Source organism: Bombina bombina, chromosome 10 (assembly GCF_027579735.1).
Source record: "Bombina bombina isolate aBomBom1 chromosome 10, aBomBom1.pri, whole genome shotgun sequence".
Taxonomy (NCBI): domain Eukaryota; kingdom Metazoa; phylum Chordata; class Amphibia; order Anura; family Bombinatoridae; genus Bombina; species Bombina bombina.
In genome coordinates this window covers 144,776,184-144,797,384 of record NC_069508.1, presented here as the reverse complement: position 1 = coordinate 144,797,384, position 21,201 = coordinate 144,776,184, and the positions used below count along the sequence as shown (strand labels likewise).

The 21,201-nt window shown below is 42.0% G+C and overlaps 1 protein-coding gene across 1 annotated transcript in view; it reads left to right on the top strand.

The window, feature by feature from the left end:
- ANKRD13C (ankyrin repeat domain 13C) overlaps positions 1-21,201 on the top strand; it is a 373,770-nt gene that overhangs the window by 60,009 nt on the left and 292,560 nt on the right. Inside the window, exon 3 of the mRNA XM_053693358.1 lies at positions 12,357-12,461. Within this exon, the coding sequence (XP_053549333.1) occupies positions 12,357-12,461 (105 nt within the window). The remainder of the gene's footprint in view (positions 1-12,356; positions 12,462-21,201) is intronic.

The following is a 21,201-nucleotide window of genomic DNA, read 5'->3' as shown; positions in this document are numbered from 1 at the left end:
TTCAAAACTTCTCCTCCACAAGGGAGGTTTCATCTGTCAAGGTTATCAACAAACCTAGTAAAGAAAGAGGCATTTCTACAATGTGTACAAGACCTCTTAGTGATGGGAGTGATCCACCCAGTTCCGCGAACGGAACAGGGGCAAGGGTTTTATTCAAATCTGTTTGTAGTTCCCAAGAAAGAGGGAACTTTCAGACCAATCTTAGACTTAAAAATCTTAAACAAATTCCTAAGGGTTCCGTCGTTCAAGATGGAAACCATTCGGACCATCCTACCCATGATCCAAGAGGGTCAATATATGACCACAGTGGACTTAAAGGATGCCTACCTTCACATACCGATTCACAAAGATCATTATCGGTACCTAAGGTTTGCCTTTCTAGACAGGCATTACCAGTTTGTAGCTCTTCCCTTCGGGTTAGCTACGGCCCCGAGAATTTTTACAAAGGTTCTGGGCTCACTTCTGGCGGTACTAAGACCACGAGGCATAGCGGTGGCTCCGTACCTAGACGACATTCTGATACAAGCGTCAAGTTTTCAGAATGCAAAGTCTCATACAGAGATAGTTCTAGCATTTCTGAAGTCGCATGGGTGGAAAGTGAACGTGGAGAAGAGTTCTCTGTTGCCACTCACAAGGGTCCCTTTTCTAGGGACTCTTATAGATTCTGTAGAGATGAAGATTTACCTGACGGAGTCCAGGTTATCAAAGATTCTCAATGCTTGCCGTGTCCTTCACTCCATTCCAAGCCCATCAGTAGCTCAGTGCATGGAAGTAATCGGCTTAATGGTCGCGGCAATGGACATAGTGCCATTTGCGCGCCTACATCTCAGACCGCTGCAACTATGCATGCTAAGTCAATGGAACGGGGATTACTCAGATCTGTCCCCTTTGCTAAATCTGGACCAGGAGACCAGAGATTCTCTTCTCTGGTGGTTGTCACGGGTTCATCTGTCCAAAGGAATGACTTTTCGCAGACCAGATTGGACGATTGTAACAACGGATGCCAGCCTACTAGGCTGGGGTGCAGACTGGAACTCCCTGAAGGCTCAGGGATCGTGGACTCAGGAGGAGAGACTCCTCCCGATAAACATTCTAGAATTAAGAGCAATATTCAATGCTCTTCTAACTTGGCCTCAGTTAGCAACACTGAGGTTCATCAGATTTCAGTCGGACAACATCACGACTGTGGCTTACATCAATCATCAAGGGGGAACCAGGAGTTCCCTAGCGATGTTGGAAGTCTCGAAGATAATTCGCTGGGCAGAGTCTCACTCTTGCCACCTGTCAGCGATCTACATCCCAGGTGTGGAGAACTGGGAGGCGGATTTTCTAAGTCGACAGACCTTTCATCCGGGGGAGTGGGAACTTCACCCGGAGGTATTTGCTCAACTGATTCGTCGTTGGGGCAAACTGGATCTGGATCTCATGGCATCTCGCCAGAACGCCAAGCTTCCTTGTTACGGATCCAGGTCCAGGGACCCGGGTGCGGTGCTGGTAGATGCACTAGCAGCCCCTTGGGTTTTCAACATAGCTTATGTGTTTCCACCTTTTCCGTTGCTACCTCGACTGATTGCCAGGATCAAACAGGAGAGAGCATTGGTGATTCTGATAGCGCCTGCGTGGCCACGCAGGACCTGGTATGCAGACCTAGTGGACATGTCGTCCTGTCCACCATGGTCTCTACCCCTGAGGCAGGACCTTCTAATCCAGGGTCCTTTCAACCATCCAAACCTAATTTCTCTGAGGCTGACTGCTTGGAAATTGAACGCTTGATTCTATCAAAGCGTGGGTTTTCGGATTCGGTTATTGATACATTAATACAGGCTCGGAAACCTGTTACCAGAAAAATTTACCACAAGATATGGCGTAAATATTTATATTGGTGTGAATCCAAGAGTTACTCATGGAGTAAGGTTAGGATTCCTAGGATATTGTCTTTTCTACAAGAGGGTTTTGAAAAGGGCTTATCTGCTAGTTCGCTAAAGGGACAGATTTCTGCTCTGTCTATTCTTTTACACAAGCGTCTGGCAGAGAATCCAGACGTCCAGGCTTTTTGTCAGGCTTTGGCTAGGATTAAGCCTGTGTTTAAAACTGTTGCTCCTCCGTGGAGCTTAAACTTGGTTCTTAAAGTTCTTCAGGGTGTTCCGTTTGAACCCCTTCATTCCATTGATATTAAGCTTTTATCTTGGAAAGTTCTGTTTTTGATGGCTATTTCCTCGGCTCGAAGAGTCTCTGAGTTATCTGCCTTACATTGTGATTCTCCTTATCTGATCTTTCATTCAGACAAGGTTGTCCTGCGTACTAAACCTGGGTTTTTACCTAAGGTTGTTTCTAACAGGAATATCAATCAAGAGATTGTTGTTCCATCGTTATGTCCTAATCCTTATTCAAAGAAGGAACGTCTTTTGCATAATCTAGACGTGGTCCGTGCCCTGAAGTTCTACTTACAGGCAACTAAAGATTTTCGACAAACTTCTTCTCTGTTTGTCGTTTGCTCTGGACAGAGGAGAGGTCAAATGGATTCGGCTACCTCTCTCTCTTTTTGGCTTCGTAGCATAATACGCTTAGCCTATGAGACTGCTGGACAGCAGCCTCTTGAAAAAATTACAGCTCATTCCACTAGAGCTGTGGCTTCCACCTGGGCCTTTAAGAATGAGGCCTCTGTTGAACAGATTTGCAAGGCTGCAACTTGGTCTTCTCTTCATACTTTTTCCAAATTTTCCAAATTTGACACTTTTGCTTCTTCGGAGGCTGTTTTTGGGAGAAAGGTTCTACAGGCAGTGGTTCCTTCTGTTTAATGTTCCTGCCTTGTCCCTCCCATCATCCGTGTACTTTAGCTTTGGTATTGGTATCCCATAAGTAATGGATGACCCGTGGACTGAACACACTTAACAAGAGAAAACATAATTTATGCTTACCTGATAAATTTATTTCTCTTGAAGTGTGTTCAGTCCACGGCCCGCCCTGTCTTTTTGAGGCAGGTTCTAAATTTTAAATTATAACTCCAGTCACCACTGCACCCTATAGTTTCTCCTTTCTCGTCTTGTTTCGGTCGAATGACTGGATGACATGTGAGGGGAGGAGCTATATAGCAGCTCTGCTTGGGTGATCCTCTTGCAACTTCCTGTTGGGAAGGAGAATATATCCCATAAGTAATGGATGACCCGTGGACTGAACACACTACCTGAGAAATAAATTTATCAGGTAAGCATAAATTATGTTTTTTAAAAAAATATTTCCTTTATATCCATCAGGGTTTACAGTGGCAACCTGCGGCGAGTATTGCCACAGTTGCGGGCGCAGCATCTTATTGGTGTGATGCCCTGTCTGATCTTATTTCAGAAGAGACTACGGTAGAGGAGATCCAAGATGGGATCAAAGCTCTTAAACTGGCCAATACCTTTTTATCTGTTTGCCAAAAATGCAGGTAATTAGACTGGGAGCTAAAATATCTGTCTTCACTGTGCCAGCTCGCAGAGCTCTATGGTTAAAATCTTGGTCGGCTCATGTTTCTTCAAAGGCCAAATTTTGGCTTTACCTTATAAGAGTAAGACTTTGTTTGTTTGGGCCTGGTCTGGCGGAGATCATTTCAGAGATTACAGGTGGAAATGATCTTTCCTACCTCAGGACAAGAAGAATGGACCTAAGGGTCAACAGACTTCTAATTTTCGTTCCTTTCGCAACTTTAAAGGACAGAAGTCCTCCTTCTTCCAGACCAATCCAGGTCCACTTGGAAGACCAGCCAGCCTTGGAACAAGGGAAAACAAAACAAAAAGGGGGAAAGAGACAAGAGCGCTAATACCAAAAGGAGAGAGAGAATGAAAGAAAACAAAGCTATAGCCTTAAGTGTATATAAAATTAGTTTTATTCTATGTTGTCCAAAAAGTGCCAAATAAAAACAGAATAATCTGATATAAAATACTAAATTATAGAGCTGTGAAACATAAATAATACAGTAATATCTTGGTTCAGAATAACATTGTTATATACTAAAAATTGATCTAGGAAATGATCCAGGAAAGGTAAAACACAGTAGGTTCACAGTTAAAAGAAAAACGTATTAACGGTATTTTTATACTCTTATTTACTATCCAATAGTTATGATAAAATAGGTTGGCCTACCTTACACATTGAATATATAAAATTTGAATGCACAGTATGAATTTACAAAATAAAAAGTGATCAGCAAATCAGTATCGTAAAAAGCAGTGGCAGGAAATATCAGTAAGCAGTTGTCCTACTGACAGCGCTTCAGACGGCTCTACGGCAGAATCTTGTTCGTAGTGTGAGGGTGTTTGGAAGTTCTGCAACACGTTTCAGCTGAGCAATCTCAGCCTTTCTCAAGCATGAACTTCTTACAGCTGTTAGCCTTTAAGTACCTTTACATCCTTTGATTGGTTAGATGTTTTTTTTTTTTTTTTAAACACCTTGGTAAAAAAAAACCAAAAAAAAAACCCCCAAACACCCCTCACACTACGAACAAGATTCTGCCGTAGAGCCGTCTGAAGCGTTGTCAGTAGTACAACACACCCACAAGCACACCCACAAGGATAACCAATCAAGGCGCTTTAAAGTAAGAAGGCGTGCTTTTCTGGTAACTCGCTGACCAGATGCTAAGAAAACAGACGGCTCCAGGACCGGCAGATCCCTCCCTGCAAGGCTGCAGTCATTTGAAAGGCTGCAGTTTGGGATAATAAAATCCTACAAAGAAACCTATAAGAAATTCAAACCACAGGTCCGGAAAGATCATTTCCAAAGGTGTCACCTTTCTTTCAGTGTTAAGTCCCACTGAAAGAAAGGAGACACCTTTGGAAATAAGGATACACTCTGTTAAAAACGCTACATAAACAAGTGCACTTGCAAAATTTTCACAGCGCTATAAAACATTTTATTTACAAAGAGACATACATGTTTGTTATCTCGGAACTATCTCTCTCAAACTATAGTTATCAACTATATTAACACGATAATCTTCTGAAACGAAGAGTTCCAATTATACTATTATATATCCGCTGTCACACAAAGTATTGTCAACGACAGGAAAAACAGATACAAAAAACCAAACCGCTATCCTAAATATGTATCTAGATATGTTTTAAAACTAACTGCTAACTGTTATTTCCTGCCACTGCTTTTTACGATAATGATTTGCTGATCACTTTTTAATTTGTAAATTCATACTGTGCATTCAAATTTTATATATTCAATGTGTAAGGTTGGCCAACCTATTTTATCATAACTATTGGATAGTAAATAGGAGTATAAAAATACCATTACTAAGTTTTTCTTTTAACTGTGAACCTACTGTGTTTTACCTTTCCTGGATCATTTCCTAGATATTTTTTTAGTCTATAACAATAATGCTATTCTGAACCAAGATATTACTGTATTATTTATGTTTCACAGCTCTGTAATTTAGTATTTTATATCTGATTATTCTGTTTTTATTTGGCACTTTTCGGACAACATAGAATAAAACTATTTTATATACACTTAGGGCTATAGCTTTGTTTTCTTTCATTCTTTCTCTCCTTTGGGTATTAGCGCTCTTGTCTCTTTCCCCCTTTCTGTCGTAGCATTTCTTCTGGGTGCATAGAGGTAACCCCCATAGAGTCAAGAGCATATACCCACATAGCGCAAGAGTATATTCACCCCCAAACCACTTAAAACAAAACGCCTTCCGCTGACTCTAAATCAGCATGAAGGGTCGCCCCCTATCCGATTTTGGATCAGGTGGGGGGAAGACTTTCTCTTTTCAAACAGACTTGGATGCGTGATGTCCCAGATCCATGGGCTGTGGACATAGTATCCTAGGGTTACAAAATAGGGTTCAAGTCTTGCCCTCCAAGGGGCAGATTTCTCCTGTCAAGACTATCCTCAAACCAAGTAAAGAGTGAGGCCTTCTTAAATTGCGTAAAGGACTTATCCTCCCTGGGAGTTATTGTACCAGTCCTCCTAGAGGAACAGGGTCTAGGATTATATTCAAATCTTTTTGTAGTTCCCAAAAAGGAGGGAACTTTTCTTCCTATCCTAGATCTAAACTGTCTAAAATTCCTCAAGGTTCTGTCCTTCAAGATGGAAACTATTCGTTGAATTCTTCCATTGGTTCAGGAAGGTCAGTTTATGACGACCATAGACCTGAAGGACGCGTACTTAAACGTTCCCAGTTACCGGGATCATTACCAGTTTCTAAGGTTTGCTTTTCTGGACAAGCATTTCCAGTTTATTACTCTCCCAGAATATTCACAAAGGTTCTAGGAGCTCTATTGGCAGTGATCAGATGCCATGGAATTGTGGTGGCGCCTTATCTAGACGTCATCTTTTCAACTAGCAAAATATACAGAGATGTTGTTTTTTCTACGTTACCACGGGTGGAAGGTGAATCTGGAAAAGAGTTCTCTAGTTCCAACTACAAGAGAGATTTTCCTAGGGACAATCATAGATTATCTGTCCATGAAGATCAGAATATCCAAACTTCTTGCCTTTCCTTCCAGCCTGCTTTTCGTCCATAAGTGGGCTCTATGCATGGAGGTTATTGGTCTGATGGTGGCTTCCATGGACGTCATTCCTTTTGCTCGGTTCCATCTGCGACCGTTGCTGCTTTGCATGCTCCGTCAATGGAATGGAGACCATTCAGATTTATCGCAGAGGATAAATCTGGACCCCTAACGAGATTCTCTCTTGTGGTAGATTTCTCAGGAAAATCTGTCTCTGGGCTTCCTGAGACCTTCCTGGATGATTGTGACTATGGATGCCAGCCTGTCAGGCTGAGGAGCTATTTGGGGTTCTCTGAAAGCTCAGGGCCTGTGGTCTCGGGAAGAGTCTTCTCTTCCCATGAACATCTTGGAATTGAGAGCAATCTTCAATGCCTTGGCAGCCTGGCCTCAATTATCTTAAGTCCAGTTTGATACCAGTTGGACATCACCACCTCATTGGCTTACATTAACCACCAGGGAGGAACTCAGAGTTCCTTGGCCATGAAGGAGGTGACTCGCATTCTGCTGTGGGCGGAAGCTCATGATTGTCTTCCATCTGCCTTCCACATTCTAGGAGTGAACAATTGGGAAGCAGATTTTCTGAGCAGACAGACTTTTCATCCCGGGAAGTGGGCTTTCCATCCGGAAATGTTCTCCAGGATAACCCTCAGGTGTGAGGTTCCGGAGTTGGATCTGATGGCGTCTCGTCAAAACGCCAAGCTTCCAAAATACAGTTCAAGGTCAAAAGATCCTCAAGCCGCCTTGATAGATGCTCTGGCGTTTCCTTGGGATTTCAGGCTAGCATACCTGTTTTCTCCGTTTGCTCTCCTTCCACGAGTCATTGCTCGTATTAAGCAGGATAGAGCCTCTGTTATTGTAATTGCTCCTGCCTGGCCTCACAGGATCTGGTTTGCGGATCTGGTGAAGATGTCATCTCTTCCTCCCTGGAGATTACCTCTGAGGAAGGACCTTCTAATTCAGGGTCCATTTCTCCATCCAAATCTAGATTCTCTGAAGCTGACTTGTCTACACGGGTTTTTCTAAGGCAGTCATTGATACTATGCTTCAGGCTCGTAAACCTGTTATTCATAAAATTTACCATTAAGATATGGCATAAATATCTTTTTTTGGTGTGAAGCTAAAGGATTTTCTTTGAGTTGGGTGAGGATTCCTTGAATTTTATCTTTTCTTCAGGATGGCCTGGAGAAGGGTTTGTCAGTCAGTAATCTGAAAGGTCAGATTTCTGCTCTGTCTATACTTTTGCACAAACGTCTGGCAGAATTACCAGATGTTCAAGCTTTTGTTCAGGCCCTGGTCAGAATCAGGCCTGTGTTTAAACCTGTCACAGCTCCTTGGAACCTTAAAGGGTCACTGAACCCAAATCTTTTCTTTTGTGATTCAGATTGTGCATGAACTTTTAAGCAACTTCCTAATTTACTCCTATTATCAAATTTTTCTTCATTCTCTTGGTATCTTTATCTGAAATGCAAGAATGTAAGTTTAGATGCTGGCCTTTTTTTGGTGAACAGCCTGGGTTGTCCTTTCTGATTGGCGGATACATTTATCCACCAATAAAAAAGTGCTGTCCAGAGTTCTGAACCAAACAAAAATCTTAGATGCCTTTTTCAAATAAAGATGGAAAGAGAACGAAGAAAAATTAATGGGAGTAAATTATTAGGTTGCTTAAAATTGCATGCTCTATCTGAATCAAAAAAGAAAAAAATTGGGTTCAGTGTCCCTTAAACCCAGTTCTTAAAGTTTTGCAGCAGGCTCTGTTTGAGCCAATGCATGTTGTTGATATAAAATTGTTATCTTGGAAGGTTTTGTTTCTCCTTGCTATTTCTTCCGCTCGCAGAGTTTCTGAGCTTTCAGCTCTGCAGTGAGTCCCCGTACCTTATTTTTCATGCAGACAAGGCGGTCATTCGTACTAAATTGGGGTTTCTACCTAAGGTGGTGTCAGATCGTAACATTAATCAGGAAATTGTTCCTTTCTGTCCTAATCCTTCTCATAAGGAACATCATAACTTCGATGTTGTGCATGCTCTAAAATTTTTACTTACAAGCTACTAAGGACTTTCAGCAATCTTCTGCCCTGTTTGTTGTTTTCTATGGAAAATGTAAGGGTCAAAAGGCAACTTCTCTTTCTCTCTGGTTAAGAAGTGTGATTCGTTTTTGCTTATTAGACTGCTGGACAGCAGCCTCCTGAGAGAATTACGGCTGATTCCACTAGGGCTGTCTCCTCTTCTTGGGCTTTCAAAAATGAAGCTTTTGTGGAACATATTTACAAGGCGGCAACATGGTCCTCTTTGCATACTTTTTCCAAATTCTACAAATTTGATACTTTTGCCTCGGCTGAGGCTTCTTTTGGGAAAAAGGTTCTTCAAGCGGTGGTGCCTTCTGTTTAGGGCCTCCTGCCTTGATGATTATTATTATTATTATTATTATTATACTTTATTTATGAAGCGCCATCATATTCTGCAGCGCTGTCCATGGATACAGTTCATTTAAATAAAACAATAATATAAAACTTGTACAGGGAGTGCAGAATTATTAGGCAAGTTGTATTTTTGAGGATTAATTTTATTATTGAACAACAACCATGTTCTCAATGAACCCAAAAAAACTCATTAATATCAAAGCTGAATAGTTTTGGAAGTAGTTTTTAGTTTGTTTTTAGTTATAGCTATTTTAGGGGGATATCTGTGTGTGCAGGTGACTATTACTGTGCATAATTATTAGGCAACTTAACAAAAAATAAATATATACCCATTTCAATTATTTATTTTTACCAGTGAAACCAATATAACATCTCAACATTCACAAATATACATTTCTGACATTCAAAAACAAAACAAAAACAAATCAGTGACCAATATAGCCACCTTTCTTTACAAGGACACTCAAAAGCCTGCCATCCATGGATTCTGTCAGTGTTTTGATCTGTTCACCATCAACATTGCGTGCAGCAGCAACCACAGCCTCCCAGACACTGTTCAGAGAGGTGTACTGTTTCCCTCCTTGTAAATCTCACATTTGATGATGGACCACAGGTTCTCAATGGGGTTCAGATCAGGTGAACAAGGAGGCCATGCCATTAGATTTTCTTCTTTTATACCCTTTCTTGCCAGCCACGCTGTGGAGTACTTGGACACGTGTGATGGAGCATTGTCCTGCATGAAAATCATGTTTTTCTTGAAGGATGCAGACTTCTTCCTGTACCACTGCTTGAAGAAGGTGTCTTCCAGAAACTGGCAGTAGGACTGGGAGTTGAGCTTGACTCCATCCTCAACCCAAAAAGGCCCCACAAGCTCATCTTTGATGATACCAGCCCAAACCAGTACTCCACCTCCACCTTGCTGGCGTCTGAGTCGGACTGGAGCTCTCTGCCCTTTACCAATCCAGCCACGGGCCCATCCATCTGGCTCATAAAGACTCACTCTCATTTCATCAGTCCATAAAACCTTAGAAAAATCAGTCTTGAGATATTTCTTGGCCCAGTCTTGACGTTTCAGCTTGTGTGTCTTGTTCAGTGGTGGTCGTCTTTCAGCCTTTCTTACCTTGGCCATGTCTCTGAGTATTGCACACCTTGTGCTTTTGGGCACTCCAGTGATGTTGCAGCTCTGAAATATGGCCAAACTGGTGGCAAGTGGCATCTTGGCAGCTGCACGCTTGACTTTTCTCAGTTCATGGGCAGTTATTTTGCGCCTTGGTTTTTCCACACGCTTCTTGCGACCCTGTTGACTATTTTGAATGAAACGCTTGATTGTTCGATGATCACGCTTCAGAAGCTTTGCAATTTTAAGAGTGCTGCATCCCTCTGCAAGATATCTCACTATTTTTTACTTTTCTGAGCCTGTCAAGTCCTTCTTTTGACCCATTTTGCCAAAGGAAAGGAAGTTGCCTAATAATTATGCACACCTGATATTGGGTGTTGATGTCATTAGACCACACCCCTTCTCATTACAGAGATGCACATCACCTAATATGCTTAATTGGTAGTAGGCTTTCGAGCCTATACAGCTTGGAGTAAGACAACATGCATAAAGAGGATGATGTGGTCAAAATACTAATTTGCCTAATAATTCTGCACTCCCTGTAAGAGGCAGGACAACATTTACAAACACAGGAGGAATTGAGGGCCCTATTCCTGTGGGAACTTACAATCTAGAAGGGTAGGAGGTTGAGAAACAGGAGGTGAGGACTGCAAGATTGAGAAAGATGTTAATGCAGAATTAAATGAGGGATATGTTAGGTAAGAGAAATATTATTGAGTTGGGTGGTAGGCTTCTCTGAACAGAAAAGTCTTCAGAGAGCATTTGAAGGAAGAAAGATTAGGGCAAAGCCTGACAGCACGAGGGAGAGTGTTCCAGAGGGTAGGTGCTGCACGACAGAAGTCCTGCAGTCTAGCATGAGAGGAGGTGATAGTCGCAGATGCAAGGAGCAGGTCATTGTTGGATCTTAGTGGGCGGGCTGGAGTATACTTGTTGATTAGAGGGGAGCGCTGTTGGTGAACGCTTTGTATGCAAGGGTGAGAAAGCGATTGGATATGGGGAGCGAAGGATAGATTTGAGTCAAGTGTAACTCTGAGGCAGCAGACTTGGGGCGATGGGGAAATGGTGATGCCGTCAACAGGGATAGACAAGTCGCAAGTCGGCGTAGAAGGGGGATAAGAAGGAGCTGTCTTGGACATGTTAATCTTTAGGTGGTGAGAGGCCATCCAGGAAGAAATACCAGATAAGCAGTCGCTGACTTGAGAAAAGACAGCGGGAGAGAGAGCAGGGGTGGAGAGGTAGATCTGGGTGTCATCAGCATAGAGGTGATATTTGAAGCCATAACTGTTGATAAGTTTACCCAGAGAAGAAGTATAAATGGAGAAGAGTAGAGGACCCAGAACAGATCCTTGAGGTACTGCAACAGACGGTGGCATTGGAGAGGAGTCGCCGGCAAATGACACAGAAAAAGACCTGTGAGAGAGAGTGAATCCAGGAAAGAGCAGTGTCAGAGGCCAAAAGATGTGTTCTCTGCAAATGCTAAACCCAGCAAATGGTATCCTTAAAGCTGATCTTAAATTTATAGGGCTTCTACAGACAGCTGAGTGGAGACAGGGAGATGAGTGACACACAGGTGAGACAATTAAGAACTAGATCAAAGGGATAGATGCAGATAAAACAAAATTGGGTGGGGATTAGTCAATTAATTAAGCTAAGTTAAAAAATTGGAAATGCAAATGCTGGGGACAGGATGTGATCAGATACAGGCATAGAAGGAAGTTTAGATGGAGGACATACCATAGAATAAGTTATAAAGCAGTGTTAAAAAAGATCCAGGAAGAGACAGCAGTTTAGATGGAGGACATACCATAGAATAGGTTGTAATGACGTTGTGGACTCTCCATGCCATAGGAAAGAAAACAAAATTTATGCTTACCTGATAAATGTCTTTCTTTCCGGGCATGGAGAGTCCTCGACCCTGCACTTTTTTTTTTTTTTTAATTTAAATTATAATTCATCAGTTTATTTTTTTAGTAAACCTCAGGCATGCTTTTCACCCTTGTGTTTCTTCTTTTTCCATTTTCCTTCTGCTGAATGACTGGGGATTATGGGTAAGGGAAGTTAGAGTTAACAGCTTTGCTGGGGTGCTCTTTGCCGCCTCCTGCTGGCCAGGAGTTGAATATCCCACTAGTAATTGGAATGATGTTGGGGTCTCTCCATGCCCGGAAAGAATGAAATGTATCGGGTAAGCATACATTTTGTAGACTTTTTCAATTTAGCACACTGTTACTGTTGACAGTAAACTTTTCCATTTACTTTTTTTTTCTTTAATTATTTTACATCTTGTCTTGGCCTTTAAACTGATTAACATTTTTATTCTATTTTAAAGAATGTGCCCATCTCCTCCTGGCCCACAATGCTCCTGTGAAAGTGAAAAATGCTCAGGGTTGGAGTCCTCTGGCAGAAGCCATCAGCTATGGAGACAGACAGATGAGTAAGCATGTTGTAGTTTTATTATGATTGTAAAATAATTTTTTTCCTCTCTTGCTTTTTACTTAAGACTCGTGACATGGGAATAGTTACAACTGCTCAGTTCTTGAAAGAATTTTTTTTTTCTCTTTAGCTTATAGAAAAATATTTGTGTGTGTGTATATGTGTATATGTGTATATGTGTATATGTATATATATATATATATATATATATATATATATATATATATATATATATATATATATATATATATATATATAAATAAAATGTGTATTTATTATATACAGTAATTATATTAATATAAAATCCTATATTGAGCTTTTCCTTGTGCAGACAAAGACGGGAGAATGGGCCTCATATAGCAGAATATACAGAGCTTAATTTCCCAGTGCACTGGGGCAGCAGAGGTTGTCGGTTCCATTGCTTAAAATGTTAGTTACGCTGCTGCATGATGTTGAATTTAGGATTGTTTTGCAGTTTGGGGCACTCATGTATGTTCCAGTGAATAAGACATGCAAGCATGAGAAGATCTCCTATATCAGACATTCTCAAACTTGGCCCTCCAGAGGCTTTGGAACGATATTTTCCATGGTGCTCAGCCAGCTGATATGCTGGCTGAGCATCATGGGAAATGTAGTTCCAAAACCTCTGGAGGGCCAAGTTTGAGGATGTGTGTCCTATATAAATTAGAACACATTAATTTGGTACTAAATAACACATTTACAAGAAAGTATTCTATTGGATTTAATTTCACTTTTATATTCTGACTTTCCTCAAAATAGTAGGGATAAAAAAAAAAATGTTGTAGCTTTTTCTTCTTCACCATAGTTTTGATGTATTCTTATTGTGGCAATAAAGTTTAGTAACTTGATGGTTATAATAAAAAGCTGAGAGTTTGTGGCTTTTAGAATTACTATTTCTCCAACATAGGTGTGTCCGGTCCACGGCGTCATCCTTACTTGTGGGATATTCTCTTCCCCAACAGGAAATGGCAAAGAGCCCAGCAAAGCTGGTCACATGATCCCTCCTAGGCTCCGCCTACCCCAGTCATTCTCTTTGCCGTTGTACAGGCAACATCTCCACGGAGATGGCTTAGAGTTTTTTAGTGTTTAACTGTAGTTTTTATTATTCAATCAAGAGTTTGTTATTTTGAAATAGTGCTGGTATGTACTATTTACTCAGAAACAGAAAAGAGATGAAGATTTCTGTTTGTATGAGGAAAATGATTTTAGCAACCGTCACTAAAATCCATGGCTGTTCCACACAGGACTGTTGAGAGCAATTAACTTCAGTTGGGGGAACAGTGAGCAGTCTCTTGCTGCTTGAGGTATGACACATTCTAACAAGACGATGTAATGCTGGAAGCTGTCATTTTCCCTCTGGGATCCGGTAAGCCATGTTTATTACGATTGTAAATAAGGGCTTCAAAAAGGGCTTATTAAGACTGTAGACTTTTTTTGGGCTAAATCGATTGATTATTAACACATATTTAGCCTTGAGGAATCATTTTATCTGGGTATTTTGATATAATAATATCGGCAGGCTTTAAGACACTGTGGTGAAAATTTGGTGAATTTTGAACAATTCCTTCATGTTTTTTCGCATTTGCAGTAATAAAGTGTGTTCAGTTTAAAATTTAAAGTGACAGTAACGGTTTTATTTTAAAACGTTTTTTGTACTTGTTATCAAGTTTATGCCTGTTTAACATGTCTGAACTACCAGATAGACTGTGTTCTGAATGTGGGGAAGCCAGAATTCCTATTCATTTAAATAAATGTGATTTATGTGACAACGACAATGATGCCCAAGATGATTCCTCAAGTGAGGGGAGTAAGCATGGTACTGCATCATTCCCTCCTTCGTCTACACGAGTCTTGCCCACTCAGGAGGCCCCTAGTACATCTAGCGCGCCAATACTCCTTACTATGCAACAATTAACGGCTGTAATGGATAATTCTGTCAAAAACATTTTAGCCAAAATGAACACTTATCAGCGTAAGCGCGACTGCTCTGTTTTAGATACTGAAGAGCATGACGACGCTGATATTAATATTTCTGAAGGGCCCCTAACCCAGTCTGATGGGGCCAGGGAGGTTTTGTCTGAGGGAGAAATTACTGATTCAGGGAACATTTCTCAACAAGCTGAACCTGATGTGATTGCATTTAAATTTAAGTTGGAACATCTCCGCATTCTGCTTAAGGAGGTATTATCCACTCTGGATGATTGTGACAAGTTGGTCATCCCAGAGAAACTATGTAAAATGGACAAGTTCCTAGAGGTGCCGGGGCTCCCAGAAGCTTTTCCTATACCCAAGCGGGTGGCGGACATTGTTAATAAAGAATGGGAAAGGCCCGGTATTCCTTTCGTCCCTCCCCCCATATTTAAAAAATTGTTTCCTATGGTCGACCCCAGAAAGGACTTATGGCAGACAGTCCCCAAGGTCGAGGGAGCGGTTTCCACTTTAAACAAACGCACCACTATACCCATAGAGGATAGTTGTGCTTTCAAAGATCCTATGGATAAAAAATTAGAAGGTTTGCTTAAAAAGATGTTTGTTCAGCAGGGTTACCTTCTACAACCAATTTCATGCATTGTCCCTGTCGCTACAGCCGCATGTTTCTGGTTCGATGAGCTGATAAAGGCGGTCGACAGTGATTCTCCTCCTTATGAGGAGATTATGGACAGAATCAATGCTCTCAAATTGGCTAATTCTTTCACCCTAGACGCCACTTTGCAATTGGCTAGGTTAGCGGCTAAGAATTCTGGGTTTGCTATTGTGGCGCGCAGAGCGCTTTGGTTGAAATCTTGGTCGGCTGATGCGTCTTCCAAGAACAAGCTACTTAACATTCCTTTCAAGGGGAAAACGCTGTTTGGCCCTGACTTGAAAGAGATTATCTCGGATATCACTGGGGGTAAGGGCCACGCCCTTCCTCAGGATCGGCCTTTCAAGGCAAAAAATAAACCTAATTTTCGTCCCTTTCGTAGAAACGGACCAGCCCAAAGTGCTACGTCCTCTAAGCAAGAGGGTAATACTTCTCAAGCCAAGCCAGCTTGGAGACCAATGCAAGGCTGGAACAAGGGAAAGCAGGCCAAGAAACCTGCCACTGCTACCAAGACAGCATGAAATGTTGGCCCCCGATCCGGGACCGGATCTGGTGGGGGCAGACTCTCTCTCTTCGCTCAGGCTTGGGCAAGAGATGTTCTGGATCCTTGGGCGCTAGAAATAGTCTCCCAAGGTTATCTTCTGGAATTCAAGGGACTTCCCCCAAGGGGGAGGTTCCACAGGTCTCAGTTGTCTTCAGACCACATAAAAAGACAGGCATTCTTACATTGTGTAGAAGACCTGTTAAAAATGGGAGTGATTCATCCCGTTCCATTAAGAGAACAAGGGATGGGGTTCTACTCCAATCTGTTTATAGTTCCCAAAAAAGAGGGAACGTTCAGACCAATCTTAGATCTCAAGATCTTAAACAAGTTTCTCAAGGTTCCATCGTTCAAGATGGAAACCATTCGAACTATTCTTCCTTCCATCCAGGAAGGTCAATTCATGACCACGGTGGATTTAAAGGATGCGTATCTACATATTCCTATCCACAAGGAACATCATCGGTTCCTGAGGTTCGCATTCCTGGACAAACATTACCAGTTGTGGCGCTTCCTTTCGGATTAGCCACTGCTCCAAGGATTTTCACAAAGGTACTAGGGTCCCTTCTAGCTGTGCTAAGACCAAGGGGCATTGCTGTAGTACCTTACTTGGACGACATTCTGATTCAAGCGTCGTCCCTTCCTCAAGCAAAGGCTCACACGGACATTGTCCTGGCCTTTCTCAGATCTCACGGATGGAAAGTGAACGTGGAAAAGAGTTCTCTATCTCCGTCAACAAGGGTTCCCTTCTTGGGAACAATAATAGACTCCTTAGAAATGAGGATTTTTCTGACAGAGGCCAGAAAAACAAAACTTCTAGACTCTTGTCGGATACTCCATTCCGTTCCTCTTCCTTCCATAGCTCAGTGCATGGAAGTGATCGGGTTGATGGTAGCGGCAATGGACATAGTTCCTTTTGCACGCATTCATCTAAGACCATTACAACTGTGCATGCTCAGTCAGTGGAATGGGGACTATACAGACTTGTCTCCGAAGATACAAGTAAATCAGAGGACCAGAGACTCACTCCGTTGGTGGCTGTCCCTGGACAACCTGTCACGAGGGATGACATTCCGCAAACCAGAGTGGGTCATTGTCACGACCGACGCCAGTCTGATGGGCTGGGGCGCGGTCTGGGGATCCCTGAAAGCTCAGGGTCTTTGGTCTCGGGAAGAATCTCTTCTACCGATAAATATTCTGGAACTGAGAGCGATATTCAATGCTCTCAAGGCTTGGCCTCAGCTAGCGAGGGCCAAGTTCATACGGTTTCAATCAGACAACATGACAACTGTTGCGTACATCAACCATCAGGGGGGAACAAGGAGTTCCCTGGCGATGGAAGAAGTGACCAAAATCATTCTATGGGCGGAGTCTCACTCCTGCCACCTGTCTGCTATCCACATCCCAGGAGTGGAAAATTGGGAAGCGGATTTTCTGAGTCGTCAGACATTGCATCCGGGGGAGTGGGAACTCCATCCGGAAATCTTTGCCCAAGTCACTCAGCTGTGGGGCATTCCAGACATGGATCTGATGGCCTCTCGTCAGAACTTCAAAGTTCCTTGCTACGGGTCCAGATCCAGGGATCCCAAGGCGGCTCTAGTGGATGCACTAGTAGCACCTTGGACCTTCAAACTAGCTTATGTGTTCCCGCCGTTTCCTCTCATCCCCAGGCTGGTAGCCAGGATCAATCAGGAGAGGGCGTCGGTGATCTTGATAGCTCCTGCGTGGCCACGCAGGACTTGGTACGCAGATCTGGTGAATATGTCATCGGCTCCTCCTTGGAAGCTACCTTTGAGACGAGACCTTCTTGTTCAGGGTCCGTTCGAACATCCGAATCTGGTTTCACTCCAGCTGACTGCTTGGAGATTGAACGCTTGATCTTATCGAAGCGAGGATTCTCAGATTCTGTTATCGATACTCTTGTTCAGGCCAGAAAGCCTGTAACTAGAAAGATTTACCACAAAATTTGGAAAAAATATATCTGTTGGTGTGAATCTAAAGGATTCCCTTCGGACAAGGTTAGGATTCCTAGGATTCTATCCTTCCTTCAAGAAGGATTGGAAAAAGGATTATCTGCAAGTTCCCTGAAGGGACAGATTTCTGCCTTGTCTGTGTTACTTCACAAAAAGCTGGCCGCTGTGCCAGATGTTCAAGCCTTTGTTCAGGCTCTGGTTAGAATTAAGCCTGTTTACAAACCTTTGACTCCTCCTTGGAGTCTCAATTTAGTTCTTTCAGTTCTTCAGGGGGTTCCGTTTGAACCCTTGCATTCCGTTGATATTAAGTTATTATCTTGGAAAGTTTTGTTTTTAGTTGCAATTTCTTCTGCTAGAAGAGTTTCAGAATTATCTGCTCTGCAGTGTTCTCCTCCTTATCTGGTGTTCCATGCAGATAAGGTGGTTTTACGTACTAAACCTGGTTTTCTTCCAAAAGTTGTTTCTAACTAAAACATTAACCAGGAGATTATCGTACCTTCTCTGTGTCCGAAACCAGTTTCAAAGAAGGAACGTTTGTTGCACAATTTGGATGTTGTTCGCGCTCTAAAATTCTATTTAGATGCTACAAAGGATTTTAGACAAACATCTTCCTTGTTTGTTGTTTATTCCGGTAAAAGGAGAGGTCAAAAAGCAACTTCTACCTCTCTCTCTTTTTGGATTAAAAGCATCATCAGATTGGCTTACGAGACTGCCGGACGGCAGCCTCCCGAAAGAATCACAGCTCATTCCACTAGGGCTGTGGCTTCCACATGGGCCTTCAAGAACGAGGCTTCTGTTGATCAGATATGTAGGGCAGCGACTTGGTCTTCACTGCACACTTTTACCAAATTTTACAAGTTTGATACTTTTGCTTCTTCTGAGGCTATTTTTGGGAGAAAGGTTTTGCAAGCCGTGGTGCCTTCCATTTAGGTGACCTGATTTGCTCCCTCCCTTCATCCGTGTCCTAAAGCTTTGGTATTGGTTCCCACAAGTAAGGATGACGCCGTGGACCGGACACACCTATGTTGGAGAAAACAGAATTTATGTTTACCTGATAAATTACTTTCTCCAACGGTGTGTCCGGTCCACGGCCCGCCCTGGTTTTTTTAATCAGGTCTGATGATTTATTTTCTTTAACTACAGTCACCACGGTACCATATGGTTTCTCCTATGCAAATATTCCTCCTTAACGTCGGTCGAATGACTGGGGTAGGCGGAGCCTAGGAGGGATCATGTGACCAGCTTTGCTGGGCTCTTTGCCATTTCCTGTTGGGGAAGAGAATATCCCACAAGTAAGGATGACGCCGTGGACCGGACACACCGTTGGAGAAAGTAATTTATCAGGTAAACATAAATTCTGTTTTTTGGGCTATGACTTTCCTTATTTGTTCCCAAGGAAATACTTTATGCATTAACAGACCTATATTCACAGTCGGGGCTTGCAGATTTGAGTAGGGCTAATGCAATAATAATAATAATGTGGTTATATCAAGAAAATAACGTTTTTGATTCCATGCTGTACAGGAAAACATTAAATGTATGCTAGTTATGGATAGAGATGTTACACACGATAAGGAGCACAGAGTTGTACAATAATATAATTATCAGAAATGTTTATTTGCACTTATATAGCAGATTGCTGTTTTCTAGTTCTACTGCATATGCTTCGGTACAATAAGGTACTTGCTTTCTACAGAAAGTAATTTAATTGCTGACTATCAGGAAAAGTAAAAGCCTTTAAAGGGCCATTATACACTCATTTCTCCAACATAGGTGTGTCCGGTCCACGGCGTCATCCTTACTTGTGGGATATTCTCCTCCCCAACAGGAAATGGCAAAGAGCCCAGCAAAGCTGGCCATATAGTCCCTCCCAGGCTCCGCCTACCCCAGTCATTCTCTTTGCCATTGCACAGGCAACATCTCCACGGAGATGGCTAAGAGTTTTTTTGGTGTTTAAATGTAGTTTTATTCTTCAATCAAGAGTTTGTTATTTTAAAATAGTGCTGGTATGTACTATTTACTCTGAAACAGAAAAGAGATGAAGATTTCTGTTTGTAAGAGGAAAATGATTTTAGCAACCGTTACTAAAATCGATGGCTGTTTCCACACAGGACTGTTCAGATGAATTAACTTCAGTTGGGGGAAACAGTGAGCAGACTTTTGCTGCTTGAGGTATGACACATTTCTAACAAGACTTGGTAATGCTGGAAGCTGTCATTTTCCCTATGGGAACCGGTAAGCCATTTTCTTAGTTTAGTATAAGAATAAAGGGCTTCATTAGGGCTTAAAAAACTGGTAGACATTTTTCTGGGCTAAAACGATTACTTTACTAAGCATATTTGGCAGATTATAACTATTAATAGTTATTATAATCTTGGGGATTGTTTTAAAAAAACGGCAGGCACTGTATTGGACACCTTTTTCACTGGGGGCCTTTTCTAGTCATAGGCAGAGCCTCATTTTCGCGCCACTAATGTGCAGTTGTTTTTGGAAAGCAAGGCATGCAGATGCATGTGTGAGGAGCTAAGAACCACTGAAAAACCTTATAGAAGGCATCATTTGGTATCGTATTCCCCTCTGGGCTTGGTTGGGTCTCAGCAAAGCAGATACCTGGGACTGTATAGGGGTTAAATGTAAAAACGGCTCCGGTTCCGTTATTTTAAGGGTTAAAGCTTTCAAATTTGGTGTGCAATACTTTTAAGGCTTTAAGATACTGTGGTGAAATTTTGGTGAATTTTGAACAATTCCTTCATACTTTTTCACATATTCAGTAATAAAGTGTGTTCAGTTTAAAATTTAAAGTGACAGTAACGGTTTTATTGTAAAACGTTTTTTGTGCTTTGTTGACAAGTTTAAGCCTGTTTAACATGTCTGAACCATCAGATAACGATGTTCTATATGTATGAAAGCCAAGGTTTCTCCCCATTTAAATATATGTGATAATTGTGTCATAGTGTCCAAACAAAGTAGGGACAATAATGCCATAGATAATGATATTGCCCATGATGATTCCTCAAATGAGGGGAGTAAGCATGGTACTGCATCATCCCCTTCTGTGTCTACACCAGTTTTGCCCACACAAGAGGCCCCTAGTACATCTAGTGCGCCAATACTTATTACCATGCAACAATTAACGGTTGTAATGGATAATTCTATTGCAAACATTTTATCCAAAATGCCTACTTATCAGAGAAAGCGCGATTGCTCTGTTTTAAACACTGAAGAGCAAGAGGACGCTGATGATAACTGTTCTGACATGCCCTCACACCTATCTGAAGGGGCCAGGAGGGAGATTTTGTCTGAGGGAGAAATTTCAGATTCAGGGAAAATTTCTCAACAAGCTGAACCTGATGTTGTAACATTTAAATTTAAATTAGAACATCTCCACGCACTACTTAAGGAGGTATTATCTACTCTGGATGATTGTGACAATTTGGTCATTCCAAAGAAATTATGTAAGATGGACAAGTTCCTAGAGGTTCCGGTGTCCCCTGATGCTTTTCCTATACCCAAGCGGGTGGCGGACATAGTAAATAAGGAGTGGGAGAGGCCCGGCATACCTTTTGTTCCTCCCCCTATATTTAAGAAATTATTTCCTATAGTCGACCCCAGGAAGGACTTATGG